Source organism: Barbus barbus (assembly GCF_936440315.1).
Source record: "Barbus barbus genome assembly, chromosome: 3".
Taxonomy (NCBI): domain Eukaryota; kingdom Metazoa; phylum Chordata; class Actinopteri; order Cypriniformes; family Cyprinidae; genus Barbus; species Barbus barbus.
In genome coordinates, this window is record NC_136731.1 from 17782028 (window position 1) to 17807803 (window position 25776).

The window sequence follows — 25776 nt, forward strand, 5'->3', positions numbered from 1 at the left end:
TATTTAGTTTGATATGACTTTTGAGATGTCCAAAAAGACTGACGGCTGACATTCTTGAAAACAAACAAACAAAACTGTGTTGGCATAGGCCTAATCTTGTATTACATTTAAAAAACCTAACATAAGTGAAACAATTTTGTTGGAAAACTTTTATCTGGCAAATCAAAGTAAGCTTTGCAGCTGACATGCAGGAAGCCATTCTGTTTCCATTTAACAAGAAAATCATAAAACTGTATCAATAGTTTTTTTATTTATTAAATAAACATACACAAACACACACTTTATTATTGCTTTTTAAAACCTGAAAATAGGTTTGAAAACTTTTATTTTTGAAAAGTGTTGCATACAGGAAATGTTGTCTTCAAGGTGCAAGGAAAGTTTTTTTCAGTAGGCTACTTTTTTACTGAAAAAAGCTTTTTTAAACATATGAAACCAGCATGAAAGAAAGAAAGAATGAATGAATAAAAATAAAGAAAATAAGAAAGAATAAAAAGAAAGAAAATAAAACAGAAAGAAAGAAGAATAAAAAAGGAAGAGATAATAAACAAAGAATAAAAAGAAAAAAACAAAGAAAAGAAAGAGAAAATAAAAGAAAGAAAAGAAATAAAGAGAGAATAAACAGAAAGAATAAAAAGAGAAAATAAACAAAGAAAAAAAGAAAGAAAGAAAGAAAAGGTCAAAATAGGCTACTTTCTTGATGCGCGCGCACACAAACAGTGCATCATTTATGGAAAGATACATGTTCTGTAAAACCATTAAAAACTACATGCTTGTTTTTATTCGCTGTGGTGACTTAAATCTATCGGTTTCTGTCAAGCCTCCATCTCAATGAAGTTAACACGGCGAGGAAAATGGAGAACCGATGACAAGAGCCGCTGCTCCGAAACAAGACTAACCCCGAGCCGTCTACACGCAGAAGCGCATTTTCACGAGCGCAAGAGCCTAAAGTCAGTAGCAGGCGCTCAGGACGCGTGTTGACAAACGCGCAACGCAACAAACATCGCGCTGAGCGGCGCGGCTCATCGGAGCGCGGGTCACGTGACTCCCGCACAGGCCTGCTGTCGGCGGACAGAGAGGAGGAAAGAACATGGCGGCTGCGAGCGAGCTCGAGCGGCGCGCCGGCCCTTCGTTTTGAGCTTTCTCGCGTTAACCGAGACCGGGGCTCCGCGGGACTATTGCATCCTCACCCGCGTGAGATCAACTTTGCAGTGGTGCCCGAAATTCCGGGTTCGGTGCGTGTAAAGTGCAGGCAAAACGCGAAACTGAGGAGAATAGGTTTTTATCCATAATGAGGGGGAGACGAGGCAGGCCGCCCAAAGCCCAGCTAACGCAGGAGCCCACAGCGGGGCCGGTGCGCGGTCTGAGACCCCGCCGGGGCTTGAGGGCGAAGCCGAAGACCTCCGATGAGGATTATGTCACACCTAAACGAGGGAGCCACCATCCTTCAACACGCGGCCGGAGGAAAGTGCGATCCGCGGCGTCGAGGGGCAGAGGAAGAGGCAGGGGGACGGCCAGAGGCAGGGGGCGGCGGAGCACCGCGAGCGGGGTGGTTTACGACGACCACGAGAGCGACGACGAGGAGGATGAAGACGCGGTCAGCCTGAGATCGGACGAGGAAGAGTTGATTGAGGAGCCTCTGACGGACGACGACGAGGAAGAAGAAGAGGAGGAGGCCAACGACGAGTCCGACTACCTGGAGGAGCTGGACGATTTGGAGGAAGACGCTGCCAGTTTCTGCACGGAGAGCAGCCACGGCAGCAACGCAGGTACGGGACGCCTCGGCGACCTCGCGAGCGACCGATCCGTGAATCACGATGAGCGCGGGGTCCGTTTCAAACGATCGCTCTTTTGTTGAGCGAAACGCTCAAAATGGATCCTGGTGCTCCTCTGTGCTGGCAAAGGCCGCGGGGTTAGCAGTTAGCTTGAGCGCGGTAGACGATTATTGGGGTTTATTGAGACAAATTGCAACCGCGGGACGTTTTTAGCATAAAATGAGCTTCATAATCAAGCACTGAACCTAAAAGTCCTGTCTTCCCATTGTAGAAAGCAAAGCCGTTTTGAATATCAACAAAAAGTTCGGTTTACCGTTCAATTGTGTATTTGCTAACGTTAGCCTGTTAGCATATTAAATCCAGACACACTCTGGGTTGTGTTTTAAATATGAACTTCACTAAATCATGCGTTTTTGTTGTATGAATGCACTTTTATTGAGGTTGGACTGTAAAGGGAACCCTTTTTAGTCTCACACATGAGCACAACAAAACTTAACGTTAGTTAGCCCATCATCTTGCTAATTGATTTCGAGCTGATAAGATAATTTATGAATAAAATGACCAGCATGTTCCGTAAACTTTCATTAAAGCTCAGCCGAATCTTATATTGGAGTGTCTTTCTTGCTATCCACTTCATTAGCATGAGTGTGTGGCGGTCTGACTGGTGTTTAGGAGCGGAGTGCGGCTAATGACAGGGCAGCATGCGGCCGGTTGTTTTGAAATCCAGCGCCAGCGCCGTCGCACCTGACGCGGGGAGGACGCTTAATTTCGTCCCGATACTGTGTCCTCCTCGCACGTGACGTCATAGTGCCACTTTGTGATGTAGCTTTTGGTGCTGCCATGATTAATTACCCGCCCTGTGGGACATAATTAGGGCTGAGAGGTTTTTTGAGTGACAGTTACACTGTTTTCCATTGTAACGTATTGTAAAATGTCATATGAAATTATTCAACATCACATCACGTGGTACATCAAATATTATTCCTTTGATGCATTTTCAGCATCATTGCTCCAGTCTTCAGAGTCACATGATCCTTCAGAAAACATAATAATATGCTGATTTGCTGCTTATAAAACATTAGCCTTGAAAACCGCTTCAATTAATTAAAAAATATTAAGCAGTACAACTGTTTTCAACATTGATGGTAACGAGAAGTGTTTCCTTGCACACCAATTGAGAATATTTTTGGGGGAAGCGGACACTTTTTTTCAGGATTCTTTGATCGAGTTCAAAAGAACAGCATTTATTTGACATATATATATTTTGCAACATTCTAAATGTCTTTCTTTACAAAGAACACAAACTTACCCCAGATTTTTAAATAGTGGTGTGTGCATATTACAATATTTTTTCAGTCATTAAATATTCATTTCATTTCCTTTTTTTTCTGTTCTTTTTTTTTTTTTACCATTTACAGATGCAAGTGTGTTGTTGCTTTCATTGTTTTATTGAAAAATCACAGGCTGATATCCTACACATGTTCATTAGATACTCAATTCTTGTGATTTTGTTTGAAACCTTTCTATGCAGACAAATGTAATGCAACAATCTTCTTTTTCCTTTGGGAATCACAAATATTAGCTGTTTTAATACCGCACACACGACCACTGAACGTTACTTGTTGTCTTATTTCTTAATTGCTAAGTTTTTAAGCAGATGCCTGATCATTCATGTCTAACTGCACACACAGGTTGTCTGAATTAATAATGTGTTTTACTGAAGCTGAACATTTTATACATGTATTATTTTAATCAGTGTTAAATCTGTAGTCAAATCTTATATAAACAGACACGCCATAACAAAGTTAGAGTCATTAGTAAAATTGCAAATTGCATTGAGTCTTTATTTTCCTTCATGAAAATGTAACGTTGGCTTTCTTCCGGCCAATCAAAAAACTGATTCTGATTCTTTCTGTTTTAGTAGGTCGTAAAAGACCAAGACCAAGACGACCGCCTTCTCCTATTCTGGAGCAGAAGGAGATTCCTCTTCTGAAACTGCCCAGTTCCTCTGAGGACCTTCTCATTCCCAACGAGCAGCTACTCAACGCTTCGGCTATTTACGAGGTGCTTCGCAGTTTCAGCACTGTCCTGCGTCTCTCTCCGTTCCGCTTCGAGGACTTCTGTGCCGCTCTGGTCGGACAGGAGCAATGCACGCTGATGGCGGAGACGCACATCAGCCTGCTGAAGGCCATTTTAAGGGAGGAGGACACCTCCAACACCACTTTTGGTCCGGCGGACCTCAAGGACAGCGTCAACTCCACACTCTACTTCATCGACGGCATGACCTGGCCAGAAGTGGTGCGTGCGTACTGCGAAAGCGACCCCGAGTACCACCACGTGCTCCCTGACCTGGAGGGTGAAGACTATCCGTTTAGCCCGCTGGAGAGCAAAGTCAAGGTCTTGCAGTTCCTGGTGGACCAGTTCCTCACCACTAACCTGGCCCGCGAGGAGCTGATGTCCGAGGGCGTCATCCAGTACGACGACCACTGCCGGGTTTGCCATCGGCTCGGCGACCTGCTGTGCTGCGAGACCTGCTCGGCCGTGTATCACCTGGAGTGCGTCAAGCCTCCTCTGGAGGAGGTGCCCGAGGACGAGTGGCAGTGTGAGATCTGTGTGGCACACAAAGTGCCCGGCGTGACAGACTGTCTGACCGAGTTCCAGAAGAGTCGGCCGTACATCCGCCAGGAGCCCATTGGTTACGACCGGCGTCAAAGAAAATACTGGTTTCTCAACAGGAGGATTATTATGTGAGTATCCGCAATGTAAACTACTGGCATAAATAAGAAAAAAGGTGTCGTGTTCGCCATTTCTAATGCATGTAACCTTGTTACAGTCAGATTTATTTGTATAGCAGCTTTACAGAAGATCATATGGTAATGTTTGTAGTGTCTTAATGTCTTTATGCCTTATAGTCGCATCTGGCAGATTAAAGCTGGATTATAATATGTGACCCTGGAGCACAAAACCACAAAATATTTGTAGCAATAGCCAACAATATATTGTATGGGTCAAAGTGATCAATTTGTCTTATGCCAAAAATCATTAGGATATTAAAGTGCCCCTATTATAGGTTATGAAAGGTCCATATTTTGGTTTTGGGAGTCCCCAACAACATGTTGACATGCATGCAAGGTCAAAAAACACTTTAATTTTCTTAAAATATGCATTTATTTTTACCTTATTTGCTCAATGACTCCCAAACGATTCGCTCAATGATTCATTTTTCTAAACCCCTCCTTTGCGTGACACTAATCTGCAGTGATTGGTCCGATTGGTCGATTTAATTTAAAACAGCGTTTGTGAGCGCAGTGCTGCTTTGTGTACAGTGTTACCGCGGAAACAGTTATTTTTAACGCTCCAAAAGTGGCATCAAGGGGCAAAGAATGAATTTGCATTTTCATGCAGACCAACACGAAAATGGAATGATGGTCAACAAGGGGGCGGGCAGTATGCTAATGTTTCATGTTGACGTCAACATGAAACAGCTTGGGAGTCGACTTGTGTCTCAGCCAAATATTGTCCTATCCTAACAAACCACACATCAATGGAAAGCTTATTTATTCAGCTTTCAGATTGCAAATTACATTTACATTACATTTATATCATTTTGTGATGATATAAACGATCAAGCAGTTGAGATTTGCTATCTGAGTGTGAATAAAATGGGATTTTCTTATATATTTTAAACTTTATATAAAGAGTTTGGCGATCGTATAGTTTGCATTTTGTGACAATAGAAGCAATCAATTAGTTGAGATGTACTATATTTTTAATATATATTAGGGATGCTCCGATCAGGATTTTTGCAGCCGATACGGAGTACAGATTTCTTGTCATGGTGATCGACCGATGCCGATTCTGATGCTTCAAGCTTTATATAACATGTAATAATGTTATATAAATAATCACAAAAATTATTCCTTATACAGTGAACATTTTAATATTTTGTTATGAAAATATTTTCTTTATGCGGGGGACGGAGTCCGGGGAGTGAATTTCGAGGGGGATGGCGTCACTGTGTGGTACGACTCGGCTCGGTTCAGAACGGCACGGCTCACTTCGGCTCGGTTTGCGTTTCCACTGCAGTTTAGTACCGCTTTAGAGTGGGCGGGATTATTCACGTGTCGTTATAGTTGCACCGCCTATACTGCTGTGACTCCTGAAAAACTTTTTAATTCTGCGTCTCTCCAACACGCTCTCGCTGGATCCACTCCTCGGCTATCAACTTCCTCAACAGACAACGAAACAGCCATTTTTGGTTGTTAAAAAAGGTGCGCTCATTCAAAACAGTTGCGTTCGATCCTTCGCTGGCTGTGCTGATTTAAATCTAGCGAGTCTGCTGTGTCTCGTGCCGGAAGTTCAGTGACGCAGGCAGTGGCGATTCTCTCCGGCCAATCAGTGATCAGAAGCGTTTACACGTCACGTTTTGGTAATGGTACGGCTCGCTTGGAACCTCGGCCGAGGTGGTACTAAAAAAAAAAGATACAGTACCTAGTATCAGGTACTAGGTACTGTACCCAGTGGAAAACCCCTCAAAAGTGTGCCGTACTGAACTGTACCGTGCCGTACAATGCAGAGGAAAAGCGCCATATCGGTGCGCGTGCTGCCCCTCTCAGCACATATTGTGAAAGCAGACTGCAGCTTTTGTCATTCATTATAACAAACAAAGTGTAGAGAGGATGTAAATAATAGATTTAGTGTGCAGTGTAGAGAGCTTCATTCATTAAAAGGGAAGTTTGTGAGATCGCGATGAACTAGTGACAGCTTTTAAAGGGAGTTTGCAAATATGAATTTAAATTTTTAAACATTTTTGATTTTATACAAAAGTTAATATTAAGTGACTTACATTTTAGGAACACTATTGTCTGATTGTGCTCTATTTTGTCAACGAAAATAGTTCCAAACAAATCACAGATTAACAGCTGCGCATCTCCAAGCAAACACAGCGCTGTTTTGTTTATCTTTGCTTTTGAACAAATCTAGTGAGTCAATGATTCAATGACCCATTCATAAAGAGAGTTGCTTCGTTCTTAAATGAATCAGCTGCTAATGATTCAGTGACAAAGATAGTGACTTGCTGCCACCTGCTGGCAGTTTCAGTTTCATTTTTAAAGTATAAATTGAGTAAAGTTACCTATATATATATATATAGATAGATAGATAGATAGATAGATAGATAGATAGATAGAAGTCTAGGTTGGAATTTAAACTTTGAAACTAATCTTTCTTTTCTGCTCAAGATGAGAACATTTTGATTGTCCAATGTTAGAGAGAGGACAAAATAAATAGATACATTTAAACTCCAATATGGAGAAGTCTAATTTAACTCATAAGGTTTAATACCGTCCAATATAAGACTCAAGAGGAAAAATGAAATTGAAACATTTAAACTACTGAAAGAACAAAACGGAGTGGTTTGATCACAGTTATCCACGGCGCTGCAGATAATCTGCGGTTCGGGTAATAAAAAATGCATTATGATTATTTGCGGGTGGATAAAATAAATCATAAATAATGCAATATTAACTACATTTTATTTTTTTAATCGGCAGACGATTTCATTTGTGTGTGTGTGTTCGTCTGATCGGGAAGTTGCAGTGACAGAAACGGTGACATTCTAGATAAAGTTTAAAAGGAGTAAAGCCTCTTTTAATGCTATTGAGTAGGCTAATATGGCCAAAGAAGATATTTTGTTTTATAAATAAACGTTCATAGAGTGGCCACGATCAGCTCCGGTGCCCGTGGAGCCGTAAAGCCTGCGCTCCGCAGACGTGCAGTGATGCGCAGATCAGCTCTAACGCCACTGAATCTGCTGTTAAAAATGAAGCATCCATTCATCATATCAGCATGCAAAACGCACACGAATTAGCTCGAAATGTCATAGCATTTCCACACCGGCGATAACTTGCAGCATCCCACGCATATATACATCCTCACGCGTTGACGTCATCAAATTGCGATCGGTTCGTTAGATCGGCCAAATGTATGAGTACCGATCGAGTCATAAAATGCGATGATCGGCCGATACTGATCTCCGGCCGATCAATCGGAGCATCCATAATATATATATATATAATATATATATTATGGAATGTAGTTCATGTGTTGACATCTTTGAGAAAGTTATAATATTTTTTTAATTATATTGAAAACTTTATTACTTGCGTTATTACAAATATTTATAAATATTAACAATATTTTATTTAATTATATTTCAACTTCGTATTAGTTACGTATGATATTTTATAGTGCTGCACCGAAATGCTATTTTTTAGCAAAACACAGAAACCCAAATTAAAGTTTTTATTCAGAAACGGAAAGTTTCTGTAAATAACAGGTAATTGAACTCACAGTGATCTTCAGGGCATGGTGTTCACATATGATAATCCATTTGTAGTAAAGTTTTGCAGCTTTTTTGAAGCTTCCTTTTGAAATTTTACAAATGCAATTTTACACTGTGAGTTCAAATTTGACATATTGCCACTCCTGCATAATGTTTGGTCATGGTGAAGAAGCATGTTTACACTGCTGGATGTTTGCCTTTTTCCACATTGCGCCCATGAAATACACACAAGCTAGGTTTCCATCGCCCTGTTTTTATGAGCATTTTGAAGGATCACAACAGAAACGAGTGATAGAAACATCAAATTTTGAGGGAAAAAAATCCTTTAATTTGCAAAAAACTTTTTACACTCGCTTGAGGTGGTTTTTGACTTTTTTGACTGAGATTTAATGCGAGTAATTCAATTACGACCATTCAAACCCACTTGAACAGTCGTAACAAATTGCAGTCCTGTTTCCAATTTCTGTGCTTGCTTTGTTTTAGTTACTGTTGGTTACTAGGTTAGACTAGGTTTTATTTATTTTTTAATTTTTTTGTGAACTTTGAAAAGATTTGCTTCACGTTTGAATAGAAAGCCAGCTACTGACATGGTTTAAAATGCATCGGAAAAGCAGTTTCACTCAATGATTTGGTCCTGCATCAACTTAATTTTCACACAAGGTTTTCTAAACGTATAAATATGGTTTAAAGTCCATTAAGTGCCTTTATTGAATGTACATAACCTGTGCGTTTTGATCTGTTTCAGAGAGGAAGATGGTGAGGATGAAAACAAGCAGACCTGGTACTACAGCACTAAAGTCCAGCTGGCCGAGATGCTGGAGGTTCTGGATAAAGACTACTGGGAGAATGACCTCTGCTCTGTGCTGGAGGAGATGAGAGAGGAGATTCACTCTCACATGGACATTACCGAGGAGCTCACTAACAAGGCCCGGGGGAATAGCAAGGCATACCTCACCGTTGCCAATGGTAAGAAAAGACACAGATCATATAGCTCATTTTTTATTGCCAGCTTGGAAATGCACATTCCAAGATGGTTACAAAAAATTGCATGCACATTCAACTTGACAATCTAAAGATCCTTGCACACTGAGTCTGAAATTTGCGTATGTGTGTTTTTTTTTGTATTCGTCATCCTAAACAGAAAATCGAACCCGATCCAAATTTTTTTATGACGGACAAAAGTTTCGGAGGCAATGTGTAAACGTGATTGACACAACGTGAGGTCGTATTTATTTTTCAATGTGCGAAAATTTCAGGCTCAGTGTGCAATGGCCTTAAATGTTGTTTGTTTGTTTTTATATATATTGCAATTTTAAATATATTGCAATTTTTCTTAATTTTTTTGCAAATACTAACTTTAGATTTATTTTTTGCAGGATTTACTCACAATAATATGCATTAAAGGTTTTTTTTTTGTTTTTTTTGTCAGTTTTTTCTAAAACTGTTTGTAAGCATGAATTCAAGTTTATTGCTTCTAAATTGATTTATTAAAAAAATGCATGCTGATATCCTGTACTTGTGTATTACTGGTTTAAATTGTTGTGTGCAGGCCCCCTTTTTTAGAGATTTGTGAATATTAGCTGTTGTTTTAATGAGACCAGTGATGACCACTGAACGTTATGTTCCTCATTGTTTCATTTCTGAGTTGCTAAGTTTTTAAGCAGATGTCTGATCATTCCTAACGTCTGACTAACTGAAGAATGTATTTATTTATACACGCAGGTTGTCTGAATCAACAATATTTTTTTCGGAAACTGATCATTTTAGCAACCCACACTCATTTTTCCCCTTTTTTAAATAATACACAACACTGCTGACTCTGCTGGTCTCTTGTCTGCTCTGTGGAAGAGGGACCATTTAATTTCTTTAAGTTAAGACTTCAGCGTTCTTGCATGGAAATGACAGCAGTTATTTTCCATTCGTATGTGGGCATTTTTATTTATTAAAAGTATTTAAGAAAATCCTAAGCTGTATATATGGCAGCTTAGGATAATAAGACTAAGGCCCAGCTTTAATAAATGCACTCAAAACATTCTCAGTGAAGGTAATTTAATTAAAATTACACGTAATTAAATTAAGCCCTTTCAATAAACATTATTTAAGTTGACTTCCATTTCACAGATTTAACATGCAGTGAAGTTGTCAAAAAGAAAATGTAAAGAATTGTTAGATTACCTTATTTTATTTAACTATGTTAAGATGCAAACCATGTTGCAAAACTCCATCCATAGTATACAGTGACTATAACTGACTCAATATTAGTTAATGTGATGGAGTATAAAATAATAAATTTGGTTGTAATGTAAATCACTGTAAGGTGTCTTTCCGCTCAGCTATTTTTAGCAGTGCAAAAGTAGCTCCACCTGCACTAGAGTGAGATTCGTCTTGTAGAGGCTTTGTGGGAAAGTATTTATCAAGCTGCAGATGTTTCATGCATTCGTTTTGCTTCCTGCATGCAAACTTTGATTCATGTGGTATTTTGAAATGCTAACTCGAGGCAAGAAAGTCGTTATTTTAAAACTACATAACATGAGTAAAGGGATAGTTCACCCAAAAATGAAAATTTTGTCATTTACTCCTCAAGTTATTTTAAACCTGTAGGAGTTTCCCTGTAACCAATTTAACATGAATAAATAGGAAGCAGGAATGTTTTGTTTAGAAAAACATGTTGGACAGCTGTTGTGCTGTTTCAGTGTCTTGAGAGTATTCTTCTGTCCATTTCCTCCAGATGTGATCCTGGACCGTCTGAAGACCAAGCAGGAGGCGGAGCTTGAGGAGGTGAAGCGACGGGCGGCAGAGGAGGCCGAGAGGGCCAGACTGGAATCAAAATCTGTGGCTGGTGAACCAGCTGCGGCTGATCAGATGAACTCGAACGGATCATGTCCACAACAAGACTCCAGTAACGGAAATGCAACGAATGAGCAACCTTCTGCAGATGGTGAGAGAGATTTCTGTGAATCTAGTAGCAGTATTTCATGATATTTTATGTGATTCAGTTTAATTCGAATTGCGTGTGTGTGTGTGTGTGTGTGTTTTTTTTTTTTTTGACTGGTTTGTGTTGGTCATTTTCAGTATATTGCTAAAATGTTGAAATAACATTCAGCTTGTGTTTTAATGAATTTCTACAGGATGCGAATCAAAGAAAACCTAGATATATCAGGAAATATTAAAATAGTTTTTCTGGCTTGAAAAAGTAATGGGAATTTAATTAATTTTATTCTCATAAAATTTTACGGTATGACCGTTGTGTAGAGTTTTTTTTTTTTTTTTTTACTGTTTTCAACGTTGATAATAATAGGACACGTTTCATGAGCAAATCAGCATATAATGATTTCTGAAGGATCATGTGACACTGAAGACTGGCATAATGATGCTGAAAATTCAGCTTTGATCACAGGAATAAATTACATTTTAAAATGTATTTGATTAGAAAACCGTCATTTTAATTTGTAAAAATATTTCACAATATTACAGTTTTTAGTGTATTTTTAATCAAATAAATGCAGCCTTAGTAAGCATAAGAGACTTCTTTGAAAACCATTAAAAATCTTACCAACCCCTTACTTTTGAATAGTAGTGTATCTATTACCTGCTAATCACAATTGACTGGACAGGCCAGTCATTGCATCTCTCATCTGTTGGTGTTAAAACACTAAAGACATTTGTCCATTGATATTTCAGCCTCAGTCTCAGCTGTCCCGACTGTTGAGGTGGGCAGCACTAATGTTCCTGAGCTCGCTGCACCCAGCTCAGCCATACCAGCTAAATCTGACTCCCAGGATCCCACGGGAAATGCCGTGACATCGTCTTCCAGTGGTGAGGAGAAAGGGGAAGGGACTGAAGGGATGAAAGAGTTGGCAGGTACAGCAACCGTATTTCTCAATGTTCAAGCTTTTACATTAAGACAGGCCTAACTAGTTAGCTGCAGTTAATTTTCAAGCTAAAAACAGATCTGCTGTTTTCTTGTACTGAAACAAAGATCCTCCTGGCACTAGAGTCCATCCACTCTTCCCAGAAACCTTTGTTTAATAGTGCCTTCTATAGAGCAGCACTGGATCTTTGCCATCGCCTTAGGTATATCGTGTTTACGGGGTAGTGTAGAGCCCGTCTGGATTGTTTTGAATTAGACTTACCAAAATATATACTGGCATACTGATACATACCGCATTGTTAATTAGGGCTGGGTATCGAGTTCGATACTTTTTAGGCACCGACCGAATTGCCTCGATACCACCGAGTATCAAAAAACGTCTTGTCGTTCGGTACCAAATTTTGATACCCAAGTTAATCTCATCAACGTCAGTGAGCCAATAAGCCTGCAGCACTAGATGTGTTCGACTAGAAACGGCGACACGGCAGATTGATCAGTGTTTGACATTCGCGAAAGCGATTCGTACGCGCACGGAGCAGTCTGCTCTCTATGTCGCGCGATTTTGTTTATCACACAGACTGAAGCACGCGTGATGCTCGCGGTGATTTCAGCATCTGCCGTCTCACTAAATGAGGACATCAACACATGAGCAACATCTCCAGAACTGCTCTGAGAGTCAATCCATGAGCAGTTTACCATTTGATTTGTCAAAATAAAAGTTTAATTTTAATAGTAAAGCCCCTTTGTTTGCCAAAATAAATACATAAACTTTGATTTTCAATAATTTAAAGATTAATTATATTAATTTATGCCTTCATTTGAAAACCAGATACAGAACTCAGAATTTCTGAGTAAAACATTTCATAAGGCTATTTTTAGAATAAATTTTAATAAACTTAAGTTGTATTTATGCATTCAAATAATTAGACATAGTACACTATCATTTAATAACAATAAATCATATGGTGAAAGAAAATAAAACACGCACTTATGGGGTGGATAAAAATTTTAAATTTCTTGAAGTCTTTAACAACCTAGAATAAATGAATAGAAATTAGGATTTTGTCTGAGCTATGCATTTTAAAACAAACATGCACTAGTGTAAATGTAGCCTAACAGATGTGTAAACTGAAAACTATTTTAACTTTCTTAAAATTATTTGATTTATTGTGTTGGATATATTTTGTTCCTTTGAGGAGATGAGGCTTTGAGTCTGTATAAATGTCAACAAGCTGAAAAAATAGTTTTTCTGAGATAATGTAATCTTGTTAAAACCGATTTCATAAAATTGGTATTGAAAAAAGTAACGTTCAGGAACTGGTATCGAACTCAAGGTATCAAATTTTTGAACGATACCCAGCCCTAGTGTTAATGCTGTGCTACAATATTATTTTGGCTAAGGTTGGTGTGTAATGCTAGTGTACTACTTACTATTTTTTGGTTTCATAGTATGCAAAAAGTAGTATGTTGTATTAAGGCCGTTTCACACTTGGCGCGATGCGAAAAAGCGTGGCGACTCGCCGACGATTGCTGCTTTCACACAGAGCGTGAAACGATTGAACACCTTCTGCTAATTCACGCCTGCACGCTAGGTGGCACCGACCAGCAATGCATTTTTTCTCAGATATTTGTCTCGTATAAGGATTTAACAAGTCCGCTGCTTCATATACAGCATTAACTTAAGATAAATAAAGTTTGGTTCTATGCCAGAAATAAACACAAACCATCTGTAATGCTCACAAGAAAACATCTTAAAATACAAACATACAGTATCTCACAGAAGTGAGAACACCCCTCACATTTTTGTAAATATTTTATTATATCTTTTCTAGGGCCGGGACTCGATTAAAAAAATTAATCTAATTAATTAGAGGCTTTGTAATTAATTAATCGAAATTAATCGCATTTTAATCGCATATAAATATTTGACCTGAGAACAGTGAGAAGTAAGTTTTTTTTATATGGATTTTTAAATTTCCCATCCACAGGGCCAACCAAAGCGGTCTCATCAGCTTCTTTGTCCATGTTCACTGTGGTTTGTTTTTGGCTGTTTCTCAATATGCGTTCTTCAGCGATCTTGCGTCCTTGTGTTCTCGTTCTACGTCATCATTAACCGTCGAAGTTCAGTTCCAATTCTCAAGAACGCAAATACAGAGGATGCATGAAAGTGCCCGGATATGTTCTTGAAACTGAGGATGCATCGAGTGCAGACTTGAGAGAATCGAGCCGTTAGAAATCCCAGAAAACGCTGTGGGTGGCCGGTGTACGGAAGCCTGTAAGCTTTAAAGTCGCTCTCACAAATACTTAACGGCTCTTCAAGTTGAAAGTAAACATTTATCGTTTTGTTTTGGTTAATTTTAATAAAGTTATAAGACCCGGAGAAAGTCTGCATTTTTATTGGCATATTAAAATGAATCTTAACAGTAAAACATATAACGCTGTAAAATAAAACAAAACAATACAATTATATGAAAGTAATATCTATAATAGTATGAAATGTTTTAATAAGTTATGACATTTTGTAATATTGATTGTTCATTGGTCGTTTCTTATGCTGAGACTATGCGGTCAGTTAAGCAGGAATGCAGTACATCTCAGTTCTCATAAGTGTGCGTTCTGTGTTCTCGCGTCGTTCCGAGTTCGTTCTTCCAAGGAAGCTTGGCAAGACCGGTCTCCACGAGAACGCAAGTCCGTTCTTTGCGTTCTTGGAATTCTGAACGCTAGTTGGTGCTCCAGTATAATCGGTCCGCCGAAACCCATCCAGTGAGAAACGTTCCGCGGTGCAAAAATAAGTGCGATTTAAAATGCGTTAAAAAAATTTAACGCGTTATTTTTGTGTAATTAATTAATCTAAATTAACGCGTTAAAGTCCCGGCCCTAATCTTTTCATGTGACAACACTGAAGAAATAACACTTTGCTACAATGTAAAGTAGTGAGTGTACAGCTTGTATAACAGTGTAAATTTGCTGTCCCCTCAAAATAACTCAACACACAGCCATTAATGTCTAAACCGCTGGCCACAAAAGTGAGTACACCCCTAAGTGAAAATGTCCAAATTGGGCCCAATTAGCCATTTTCTCTCCCCGTTGTCATGTGACTCGTTAGTGTTACAAAGTCTCAGGTGTGAATGGGGAGCAGGTGTGTAAAATTTGGTGTTATCGCTCTCAATCTCTCATACTGGTCACTGGAAGTTCAACATGGCACCTCATGGCAAAGAACTCTCTGAGGATCTGAAAAAAAGAATTGTTGCTCTACATAAAGATGGCGTAGGCCAGGGATGGGCAACTTTGATGACGAGGTGACGAGGGCCAGAATTTTTTCTAATTTATATCAAGGGGCCAGATTACTAATCCACATCTACACACCTTTTACATCGTTTTACTCAATCTCGTTTTTATTGAAGGAATTCAAAGTTGAATTAATGTAATTCGTTTTTAAAGATATTATAAACTGTAAAATGTGTGCAGTTATACTAATTCAGAAGCGAAACTTTGCTGTCAGTTGACAGCAATATTACCCCAACAAGCCAATGTAAACATCTTAATTGTATTGTCTGTAAATTTGCAACAAACAAATGTACAGAGGTCTTTTTATTAGTGGCCTACAGAATAACCTCAAAACAACCTAAGAGTATAGTTAAAAAGGGCTTATTTAAAATAAATAATACTCCAAATTTACTTTTTAAAATCAGATTTAAGACCCTTAAAGACCTTTTTAAGACCTAAATTTAACATTTCAGTCTTTAAACAATGTTTAAGAAAAGGAAAAACTCAAGTATGAGTTATTATATTAATTTAACCCTTAACTGTCACTCACAGTTTTGAACATAGAGATTATAGAGCACTATTCAAACTTAAATGTTTATAATTCATGAACGAAAACATTTTGTAACATGATTTTTATGTACCATTTCCATGGTAATGCAATGTCTGATTTTAAAATGGGTTTCAAATGATGAATTTTGAGATTTTAAGTTTTCAACTATATAATTTCTTATGATTTCTAAAGCGTGATAGGGAAAAAGGCAACTAGGAAAAATGTCAGAACTCCTGTTATGATATCGATTTTTCAGGTGCACTCTTGTCATAAATTAATCCATTAGTTTCCTACATAATTTTTTAACAAAAAAGGTGGAACAATATCTATTTAGGAGTCTTAGACCTTTCCAATGATATATCGTTTGTATAGTTTGATTAGATTAGGATTTAATTGTAAAATAGTGAAGTAAATTTAGGTGTCCCGGTGAGGGGACGGGTGACAGTTAACAGGTTTTAAACAATTATTATCAATCAGTTATTATATTAAATTACATATATCTTAGTCTCTTAATTGTTTATATTTTTAAAATGCATTATATTCTTGTCGATCCACTGGTTCACATTTAAAAATATGTAGCAAAAATAGCAGATAGGTTTATTGAAAAAGCAAATTCGTTCTCTGCCAGCAGGTTTCACTTTCACTTTCAGAACGGGAGAATATAGCGGTTTCCCCAGTAACAGCAGTACACAGAGCCGCAGCGCCTGACTTTGAAACTGCAGCGCTCATATTTATTCAGTGAAATCACAGCCTTTTGAAGTTCAATCGACATATTAATCTACATAGCAATTCTTGTCTTTCCGTCTCCAAATTTAAGACCTCTTAAAATTAAGACTTTTCGTACCATTTAAGAGTTTTCATGGCCTTAAATTTAAACAATTAAACCTGCGGAAACCCTTAACAGGAACTCCCTAAGAAACCACAGTTCAGTGAAAACATTTCTGTCATGCATTTAGCAAAAAGGTTTTGTTTACTATGCATTTTACCTTTGAAATTTGATGCAAGTGCAAATCTGGCGTCCCCGTTGTTTGTGAGCAGTGGAGTGATCTTGACTGGAAAATACTGTTTTCATGGCCAGTTTTTCAGTTTTTATTTGCTAATGTTAGTAAATATTTATGATAGAGTGCACGTCCTACTGCGCTGTTATTAATAGACGAGCGGTTGAAAATAGCGACCTCTCCTGTTTGGAGACCGTATTAACATCATAAACTGAAAGGAATCTTTACGTGATTTACTTTTCAAATGTTTTAAATTTGATCATCCGAGATTAATATAATCCAGCGGGCCGTACTAAAAGACATCCCTGGCGTAGGCTATAAGAAGATTGCCAAGACCCTGAAATTGAGTTTGCTGAAGACAAGCAGATTAAGGACATGGATTACTGGAACCATGTACTGTGGTCTGATGAGACTGAGATAAACTTATTTGGTTCAGATGGTGTCAAGCGTGTGTGGTGGCAACCAGGTGAGGAGTACAAAGACAAGTGTCTTGCCTACAGTCAATCATGGTGGTGGGAGTGTCATGGTCTGGGGCTGCATGAGTGCTGCCGGCACTGGGGAGCTACAGTTCATTGAGGGAACCATGAATGCCAACATGTACTGTGACATACTGAAGCAGAGCATGATCCCCTCCCTTCGGAGACTGGGCCGCAGGCAGTATTCCAACATGACAACGACCACTGCCTTGCTAAAGAAGATGAGGGTAAAGGTGATGGACTGGCCAAACATGTCTCCAGACCTAAACCCTATTGAGCATCTGTGTGGCATCTTTTTTTTTTTTTTTTTTTGCACCGTGAATGATCTTGCCTGGTCTGAATAGCTCCATAGGGATCTATTGTTTTGATTCAAAAGCGGCATCGCGCCGAATTTTCGCATTCAGTGTGAAAAGGCCTTTATGCGAGTCTTTTACTCTCAACATGGCCGTAGTGTCACACATCACTAATGTATTCAATATATCTTTTGTCACTGTTTGTCCTTAAGCTAAGAGCTCAGAGTCTGCTGGTCACGGAGATGGAGATTCTGTACTAGAGACTGAACCTGCGCAGACTGCAGACGAGAACAGCTGCAGCAGTCATTTCTCCATCTCTGAATGCCTGCGAGGTCCTGAAGAGCCTGACCTGGTGGACCGGTCCTCACAGTCTTCTCTCAACAGCCAAGATGATACAGGTATCTATGCACCCGTGTACACGCCCATAACAAAGTTTTGCATTTGTTTGTATATAAATTTATGCATTTATATATGTTAACACTTTTAATCTTTAGGTGAGGGTAAAGCTAATGGAGATGGCACAAAAACAGGATCTTCACGCATGATTACACGACTCCGAAACCCTGATAGCAAGCTAAGCCAACGCAAGGTCATGCAGGACAAAGATGGCAGCTCTCAAGATGGTAGCAGAGCACTTAAAGAGGTGGGACTATTGTCTTTCTTAAAGGGTTAGTTCACCCAAAAATTACAATTCTGTCATTTAATTACTCACCCTCGTGTCGTTCCAAACCCATAAGACCTTCGTTCATCTTTGGAACACAAATTAAGATATTTTTGGTGAAATCAGAGAGCTTTCTGACCCTCCCAGAGACAGCAAAGCAACTGACATGTTCAAGACCCAGAAAGGTAGTAAAGACATTGTTAAAATAGTCCATGTGACATCAGTGGTTCAACTGTAATTTTATGAAGCTACAAGAATACATTTTGTGCTCATGAACAAGGTGTTGAAGTCTGACAAAGAAGAGAAGAAAGTGATTTTTTGTTGGGGGTTTTTTTTAGCGCAAAAAGTATTGTAGCTTGAAGGTTTGAATGAAGTTTGGAACGACATGAGGGTGAGAGACAGAATTTTTGGGTCATTTTTGGGTGAACTATACTTTTAATGGAAACCAACAATAACTTGTAAAGAGGTTATTTATGTTTTGATGGTCACAAGTGGTGTTTATCAAGGCATGAATTAATAGTACCAATGTTCATATTAATCAATAGGTACCAGAGGTTTTCAGCATAAAAAAGTTACAAAGGTGCTATTAAATTACACTGTAAATTTATGCTTGTATTTCTGTAAATCATGTGAATTTTATTTCAGACTCCTCCACTATCATCCTTTGGCTCATTTAAGAGAGACTCAAACAAGAGCAGTGGCTTTTTCAAACTGGGCCAAGAGGGCAAATTTCGCGTCTACCACAACCAGTATAGCACTAACACGCTTGCACTGAACAAGCACCAACACCGTGAGGACCACGACAAACGCAGACACCTCTCCCACAAGTTCTGCATGACCCCTGCTGGTGAGTTCAAGTGGAATGGATCGCTGTACGGCTCCAAAGCCCTGACTGTGTCCACGCTGAGACTAACCATCATCCAGCTGGAGAACAATATCCCTGCTCCGTTCTTGCATCCCAACTGGGCGTCACACAGGTAAAAGTCTCACAAGTGCCAGTAGGACTTGTATTTGTTTCTGGAAGCAGCATTTAACCATGTCATCCTGTAACATTTCCATTGTTGTAGGTCAAACTGGATAAAGGCTGTCCAGATGTGCAGTAAGGCGAGAGAGTTTGCTTTAGCTTTGGCCATTCTGGAGTGTGCGATCAAACCAGTGGTCACGCTCCCTATGTGGAAGGATTCTCTAGGTCATACGAGGTCAGTTTAAATTAATACAGATATTAAAACAGTCATCTGCAATCTTTTGATTCTTCGAAAAAAGCCATGCAATGAATTTGAATGGAGTATACATGTATGCAAATGTATAGAAATGCAATATGGTGACTACCAGTGGGAGTGAAGACAGTGAAGCAGTGTTAATTTCGTTGACAAAGACGACGACGAAAAATATTCGTCAACAAACCTTTTTTCTGTGACTAAGACGAGACGTTGACGTGCTAAAACTAATATCTGCTGATAAAAACTATGACGAAATTTATGCCACATCTTCGTTAACGAGACTAAAATGTTATTTGTTAGTTGTTAAAATGTTCAAAATACATCCTATAGGCTAAGTGCCTTGTCTTTCAAAATGTGCGTCTCTGTCATTGGATAAGGTGCGTTTGCATGGCAGCCGCGGTGGACGGATAGGCTACCAAAACGCGAACTAGCGATCTGAAACAATGGCCTCAGCACCCGAAGAGTTAGGGAGTGGGTGACCAGACGTCCCGTTTTTCCCGGGAGTCACAATTCATTGTCGATTAACTTAAAGTCAGTGAAGGTGCGATAGGTGGAATAGAAGTGCTCTCTCTCGCGCACGCTCCACTTCTTCAGTTCTCATACAGCGCGCGATCAGTTCTCTAAGTGCTCAAATACTCACACAGCAGTCCACATGTCTCTCATGTAGAGTATCTCACGGAAATACAGTCCGTTATGGTTTAAGTGAGCTGAAACAGGTGGGTGAAAACTGAATGTATGTCAGTAGGCTATTACATACATACTTCCATCTTAAATGGACAGCATTCCTAATTTTCTGTCATAAATGTTAACCAACAAAAGATGTTAAATTAATGTATACTTGTTAAGTAAACCTACTGTATCTGAAAAATGAGTTTAATTTATATCTCTACCAAAAAATGAAAATTTATTCCAGTTTTTCCAAATTCAATCCTTGATTCAAATTTCTCATAACTAAGCTTAATTGATTTGGTCTAAAGAGAGAAGAATTGATGACTATTTTTGTTTGAATACTACATATATTATAGCTTCCAAAATAAATGTTGGTAACTGCAGTTTGACTAAAAGTTGACAAAAATGCAATGACTTTTCGTCGACTAAAACTATGAAAGACTCAAATGACTAAAATGTGACTAAGACTATTAAGCATTTTCGTCTCAAGATAAAGACTAAGACTAAATCAAAAATGCCTGCCAAAATTAACACTGCAGTGAAGCTTACAAAATCTGTTGCCTGTTAGAGCTTGATTGGATAGAAAATATAAAAAATATAGCTAGCAGTCAGTAGTTTTGAAAGTTTCTTATAAAAGGAGCCATTAAAAGTTCTCTAATTGTATAAAATGTTTAGTATAAATAAAAACGTAAATTATATTTGAAGGTCATAAAAACCAATAAATATATAGATGAGCAGTTTAAAGTGTGTATGTGATTAAATTTAAGCTGAGTTTGAAATCATCTGAGCGTGGTCAAGTACATTCAGTTTACGTCTCTGGGATTTTTTGAGATCTACAGCTAGATAAAAAATAAAGCTGAATCAATCAGAATAGGCTAAGGATTGTGCCGAGTTTTGGTGGATTTCAAGTTTTAAGAGTTGTTATAGTCAGAGGTTTTCACTACAAGTCTGTGGGATCTTGGCCTTTTTTGATATTCTGCTAAGGAAAAAATCTCAGATCAGTAAGAAAGTCATAATAACCCAAGTCATGTCTGGGCTGTGTTTGATGGATGTAGCTTGAAAGCTTTAGAAGGTTTTGCAGTCAGGAAGAGCTTAGGGATTTTGTTAAGAAACATTAATCCTGTAATGACTTTCTGCACATTGTTGCTTCTAAACACGAAAGCATCCTTCTGTGTACTTGAACAAATTTTGTGTTGGGGGCTCTACGGAAATGTAGAGTGAGTCACCTTTATGTCCCAGTTTTGGTGAGCTTTCTTTTTTCATGCTTCATATTTCTGCAGGCTTCATCGCATGACCTCTGTGGAGCGGGAAGAGAAGGAGAAGGTGAAAAAGAGAGAGAAAAAACTAGAAGATGAAGAGACTATGCAGCAGGCCACATGGGTGAAGTATACTTTCCCCATCAAACACCAGGTACGTATGAACACTTGGCAGCTGAGTGTTTCATTTGAACATTTTAGAAAATCACACCAGCTTTAGCCTTCAAGCTTGTAGGCTTTCAGTAACTGTTTAAAAATCATCCGTAGGTATGGAAGCAGAAGGGTGAGGAGTACAGAGTAACTGGGTATGGAGGCTGGAGCTGGGTGAGCAAGACACACGTCCATCGCTTTGTCCCAAAGCTACCTGGAAACACAAATGTCAATTACCGGAAAGCACTCGAGGGTATGTTGTTTGCTCGCTTATAATACTAAAAAATGTAATCTGGGACACAGAGAAGTCTTCTATTGGCAGAAATGTTCTAATAAAAAATATTTTTTAGCAGCTAAAACTGGAATGGACAATCAGGCAGTTCTCCCAGAAACACCAAAACTTTTGGTTAAAACAGATGAAAATTCATCTCAAAATGTGCCTGAAAAAGATAATGTCCAGGACACAGCACTGGATTCTTCGGAAGAAAAGCTATCTGTGGAGAAAGATCATGTGTTAAAAGATGAGGAACAAAATGAAGAAAAAGAGAATGAAACGGTTGAAAAAAAGTGTGAGGAGAATGAGTCTGTGGAAGAAATGGACACCAGCACACTTAACTCTGCAAATGATGAAGCGGGTATTTGCAAAGTTTAATTTTCACTCTCCTTTTTCTTGTACCAAGAACAGAGGTTTATCAGAAATTATACTTTAAAGGGGACTCAACCCTCTTTTTAATTGTGATATAGTGTCTCAGTCTAAATGGCATTCACACTGGTGTTTTAGGAAGCCAAACAATTAGAATGTAATGATAATAGTAATTTTATATTATTATTATTATTATTCCTATGACATTAATAGCCATATATTGTAAAATAAGTGAAAATGAATATTTCATAGGTGTATTATTTTGCTTTATACTACAGTAGGGAAATTACAATATTTTTGTCCTAATTTGTACTCTTGCAAGATATATTTTGAATTTGGACTGGAGTACCTATTTAAACCGCTAGCTGTCAATATTACATACTGAACTTTAAGCTTTTATTTTGACAGAAACTGCAGTTCAGATTTTTATTTTAATGGAGCTTCAGTGAAACATGTTTTCAAACACGTCTCATTACAAATCTGGTCAAATATTTTAATAATTTGCCTATTAAAATATTGGAATATTTTATTAATATTTTTATTTATATTTTATTAATATTTAATATTTTAATATGCAAATGTGAAAATAAAGCATAACTGGTGGCAGTTGTGTTCCCAAATGCATGCTAAACTCACAGCACATGCAGAAATGGAGTTCACTGTGAGCTGAGGCTTTTTGAGGCATGGAAAACTCCAGATCACAAGCTGATTGCGTACACAAAGTGCATGCTTTGCTTTGAAAAGCGCAGAGAAAACAGGCTTGATGAAGAGATTAAGCCATATTGTGCTTTCCGTTTAGTTTTTTTTTGACAGATACTTTGCCAAAGCAATGGCGCAAAACACAGATTTAAATACTTTTCATGTTAGAATGAGATGGTTAAATATATTTTCAGTTTAATATGAAACTATGGTTGGCCACCACAGTCTACTTAATGCATGGGAAACACTAAACGTAGTTGCTAATGTCTTTGTTTTTCATATTTGCAGCTAACATCACAAATGCCTCATCCGATGACTCCCCTTTGAAAGGAGAGCCTTCGGATAGTGAGGTGGCGAAGGATAGAGCTCTGAATCAGCCCCTGCAATCCTTCTGGCATGATGTTGTGAATGTCAGTGAAGGCTTCTTGCTACGCACAGCATACAAGAAAAGGAAGGCATCAAAACTTGATGGCCTTTTGGAGAGACGGGTCAAACAGTTCACCATAGAAGAGAAGCAGAGGCTTGAGAAACTCAAGCAGACCACCAGTTCTAAACCCTTGACTGAAAAGATAATGGATAACAAGGAGACAACCGTTGCTGCTGAAGACCAAAAGGTCAAGATTGAAGGAACTATCTCTGAAACTCCAAAGTCTAGACAGACCGAGGGGGTAGCTTGTCTAGCGATCCAAGAAAAAGACAATGTGGTCAAAAAGCTTGATTTTAACCAAGAGGACGAACAGGTGAAGACAAACACTTCAGGACAGAAGGACATCCTGGATGTCAGATTAAATGACTCGTGTGATGTAGCCCCTAAAGAACATCAGCAGAAGTTGCCTGAGCCAGAACCCAAAACTGGCAATAGGGTAGCAATGTCTGAACTTAATGGAAACTCTCAAAGTCTGGATCAAAGCTTGAACGTTAAACCTGACAAAACTGTTACAGAAACTACAAGTTCACCCGAAGACTTGGAGAGAAAGGACGTCATTGAAAACAATGAGAATGATCTAGTAAAGAGAACAATGCCTGTGCAAGTAAATGGGAAGGATGGTCTTGTTGACACAGAATGTAAGAATCTGACTGATAATGTTAACACAAAGGAGCTAACCAATACCATTGGGGAGGAGATTAAAGCAATATCACCAAAGGAACCACTGAAGTCACTTATGAATGGTGACGCCACTCAAGAGTGTCTTAAAGAATGGACTAATAGTGCGCTTCCTCGGGAGAATTCAGATGAGGAGAAAGGAGTTACCAAACTTGACCCAGATTATCCACCACCTGAGAAAGTGGCCAAGTTGGAAAACAACATCGAAGGACCTGTAGACTCCTCGGTAAGTTCCTCTGTACCTGAACCATCTTCTGTAGCTTCCGAGCCAAACACAAAATCCCAGGTGCCTAGTCATAGCTCAAAGGTGGAGCCGATGCAAGTTGAGGAGGCAAAGCCTCCTGTTCCTTCACCCGTCCCTTCAGCGGAAGAGTCCAGCTTGAGTAGTGACCTTACTGAAAACAGCAGCAGCGTTAGCGAGACTACGACTGTCATTACTCAAGTCACCACAACTACAACCACAGTGTCCACAGAGTCCCGCATGGTGTTGACCTCACGTGACAGCCTTGCTTCCAATAACGAGAGCCGTACATCCGGACCAGCAGATTCTAAGGTGGAGTCGACCAGCTCTGTCTCAACACTCGCCACTTCAACTACCACTACTGTTACTAAGGTTATGAACTCATCGGACCAGGAAGCCACTCTAACAAAAGAGTGCAAGACCACTGTCACAAAAACACTGACTGACACCACGTTGAGTCCTAGTGGTTCCACTGTAAAATCTATGACAGTGAGTCAAGAATATTCCACCAGGGACAGGGTACGACTGTTAAAGTTCTCTCGCACCAAGAAAGCAAGGTCCGGAACGGCCTTGCCCTCGTACCGCAAGTTTGTGACCAAGAGTAGCAAGAAAAGTATCTTCGTACTTCCCAATGACGAACTTAAGAAACTCGCAAGGCGTGGTGGCATCCGTGAAGTTCCTATTTTCAATTATAATGCCAAGCCAGCCCTAGACATCTGGCCCTACCCATCTCCACGACCGACGTTTGGGATCACATGGAGGTTTGCATCTTCTCTTTTTTTCTAGTGATTTTTGTCTTCCTTTTGGACTTGGTCTTTCTGAAAACCTGATTTAATCTAAATACGCTAAAGCAAGCATCAGTATTATTATAGCTTATACTTAGAGTCAGAGCATTGGAATGTCCATTCCTGCTCCTGGAGGGCCACCTTTCATCAAAATTTAACTCTATACAAACACACCTGAACTGAGTATTAATAGTTTGTTCTACATGCGAAAACTTTGTGGCTTGTTAAACGGATGCATGCCATCACTTTTCTAGGCAATCAAACTTACAATTTTGCCTGCTGTATAATAAAACTGATGGACATTGTAGGCTTGTCCTGACCCATACCTTAAAACCAGAATATCATAGAGGGTAGTCCTTTTGACTTGGACCAGCTGCCTACCAGTGCCCTGGCATCCATCGAGATCATCTTAGCATCCATCTAGCCATGCATCAATAACAATTTTGGCAATTTTATTGCAACACCTTGGCAACCCCTAGGAGATTGGTGGCAGATTTAGCTTAAAGAACCACTCACTTTTTGTTCAGAGAATGCAGTAATCAAGTTTAACATATGTTAGTTTCCTTAAGGATCTTTGTAGCTCCTTCTTGTGGTATTATGTCCTTCATCCCAATTACTGGTGTTGTCAAAAATATATATGCTAGCTGCCCTTTTTTTATTTTAAACATATTTAAGAACAATTATAGTCATCAAAAGACCAAATTGGCCTACAAGATTGGCCAGCATGAATACCTAGTTCTTTTAAGCCTTTTTTGTAATGCTAATGAGCTGGAGGTT

At 39.0% G+C, this 25776-nt stretch overlaps 1 protein-coding gene across 16 annotated transcripts in view; it reads left to right on the forward strand.

The window, feature by feature from the left end:
- The first annotated feature begins 830 nt into the window (after positions 1-830).
- The window catches only part of bptf (bromodomain PHD finger transcription factor), a 43139-nt gene continuing 18193 nt past the window's right edge, over positions 831-25776 (forward strand). For 11 of the 16 annotated variants that reach the window (XM_079376431.1, XM_079376419.1, XM_079376432.1 and 8 more), the window contains exons 1-13: positions 831-1766; positions 3694-4519; positions 8861-9081; positions 10844-11053; positions 11797-11976; positions 17783-17968; positions 18065-18213; positions 18877-19208; positions 19299-19430; positions 21401-21530; positions 21644-21779; positions 21877-22161; positions 23157-24975. In XM_079376431.1, the coding sequence (XP_079232557.1) occupies positions 1289-1766; positions 3694-4519; positions 8861-9081; positions 10844-11053; positions 11797-11976; positions 17783-17968; positions 18065-18213; positions 18877-19208; positions 19299-19430; positions 21401-21530; positions 21644-21779; positions 21877-22161; positions 23157-24975 (5084 nt within the window). In that variant the 5' untranslated portion in view covers positions 831-1288. The remainder of the gene's footprint in view (positions 1767-3693; positions 4520-8860; positions 9082-10843; positions 11054-11796; positions 11977-17782; positions 17969-18064; positions 18214-18876; positions 19209-19298; positions 19431-21400; positions 21531-21643; positions 21780-21876; positions 22162-23156; positions 24976-25776) is intronic. The other 5 variants (XM_079376427.1, XM_079376424.1, XM_079376425.1 and 2 more) reach the window with 3 other exon arrangements.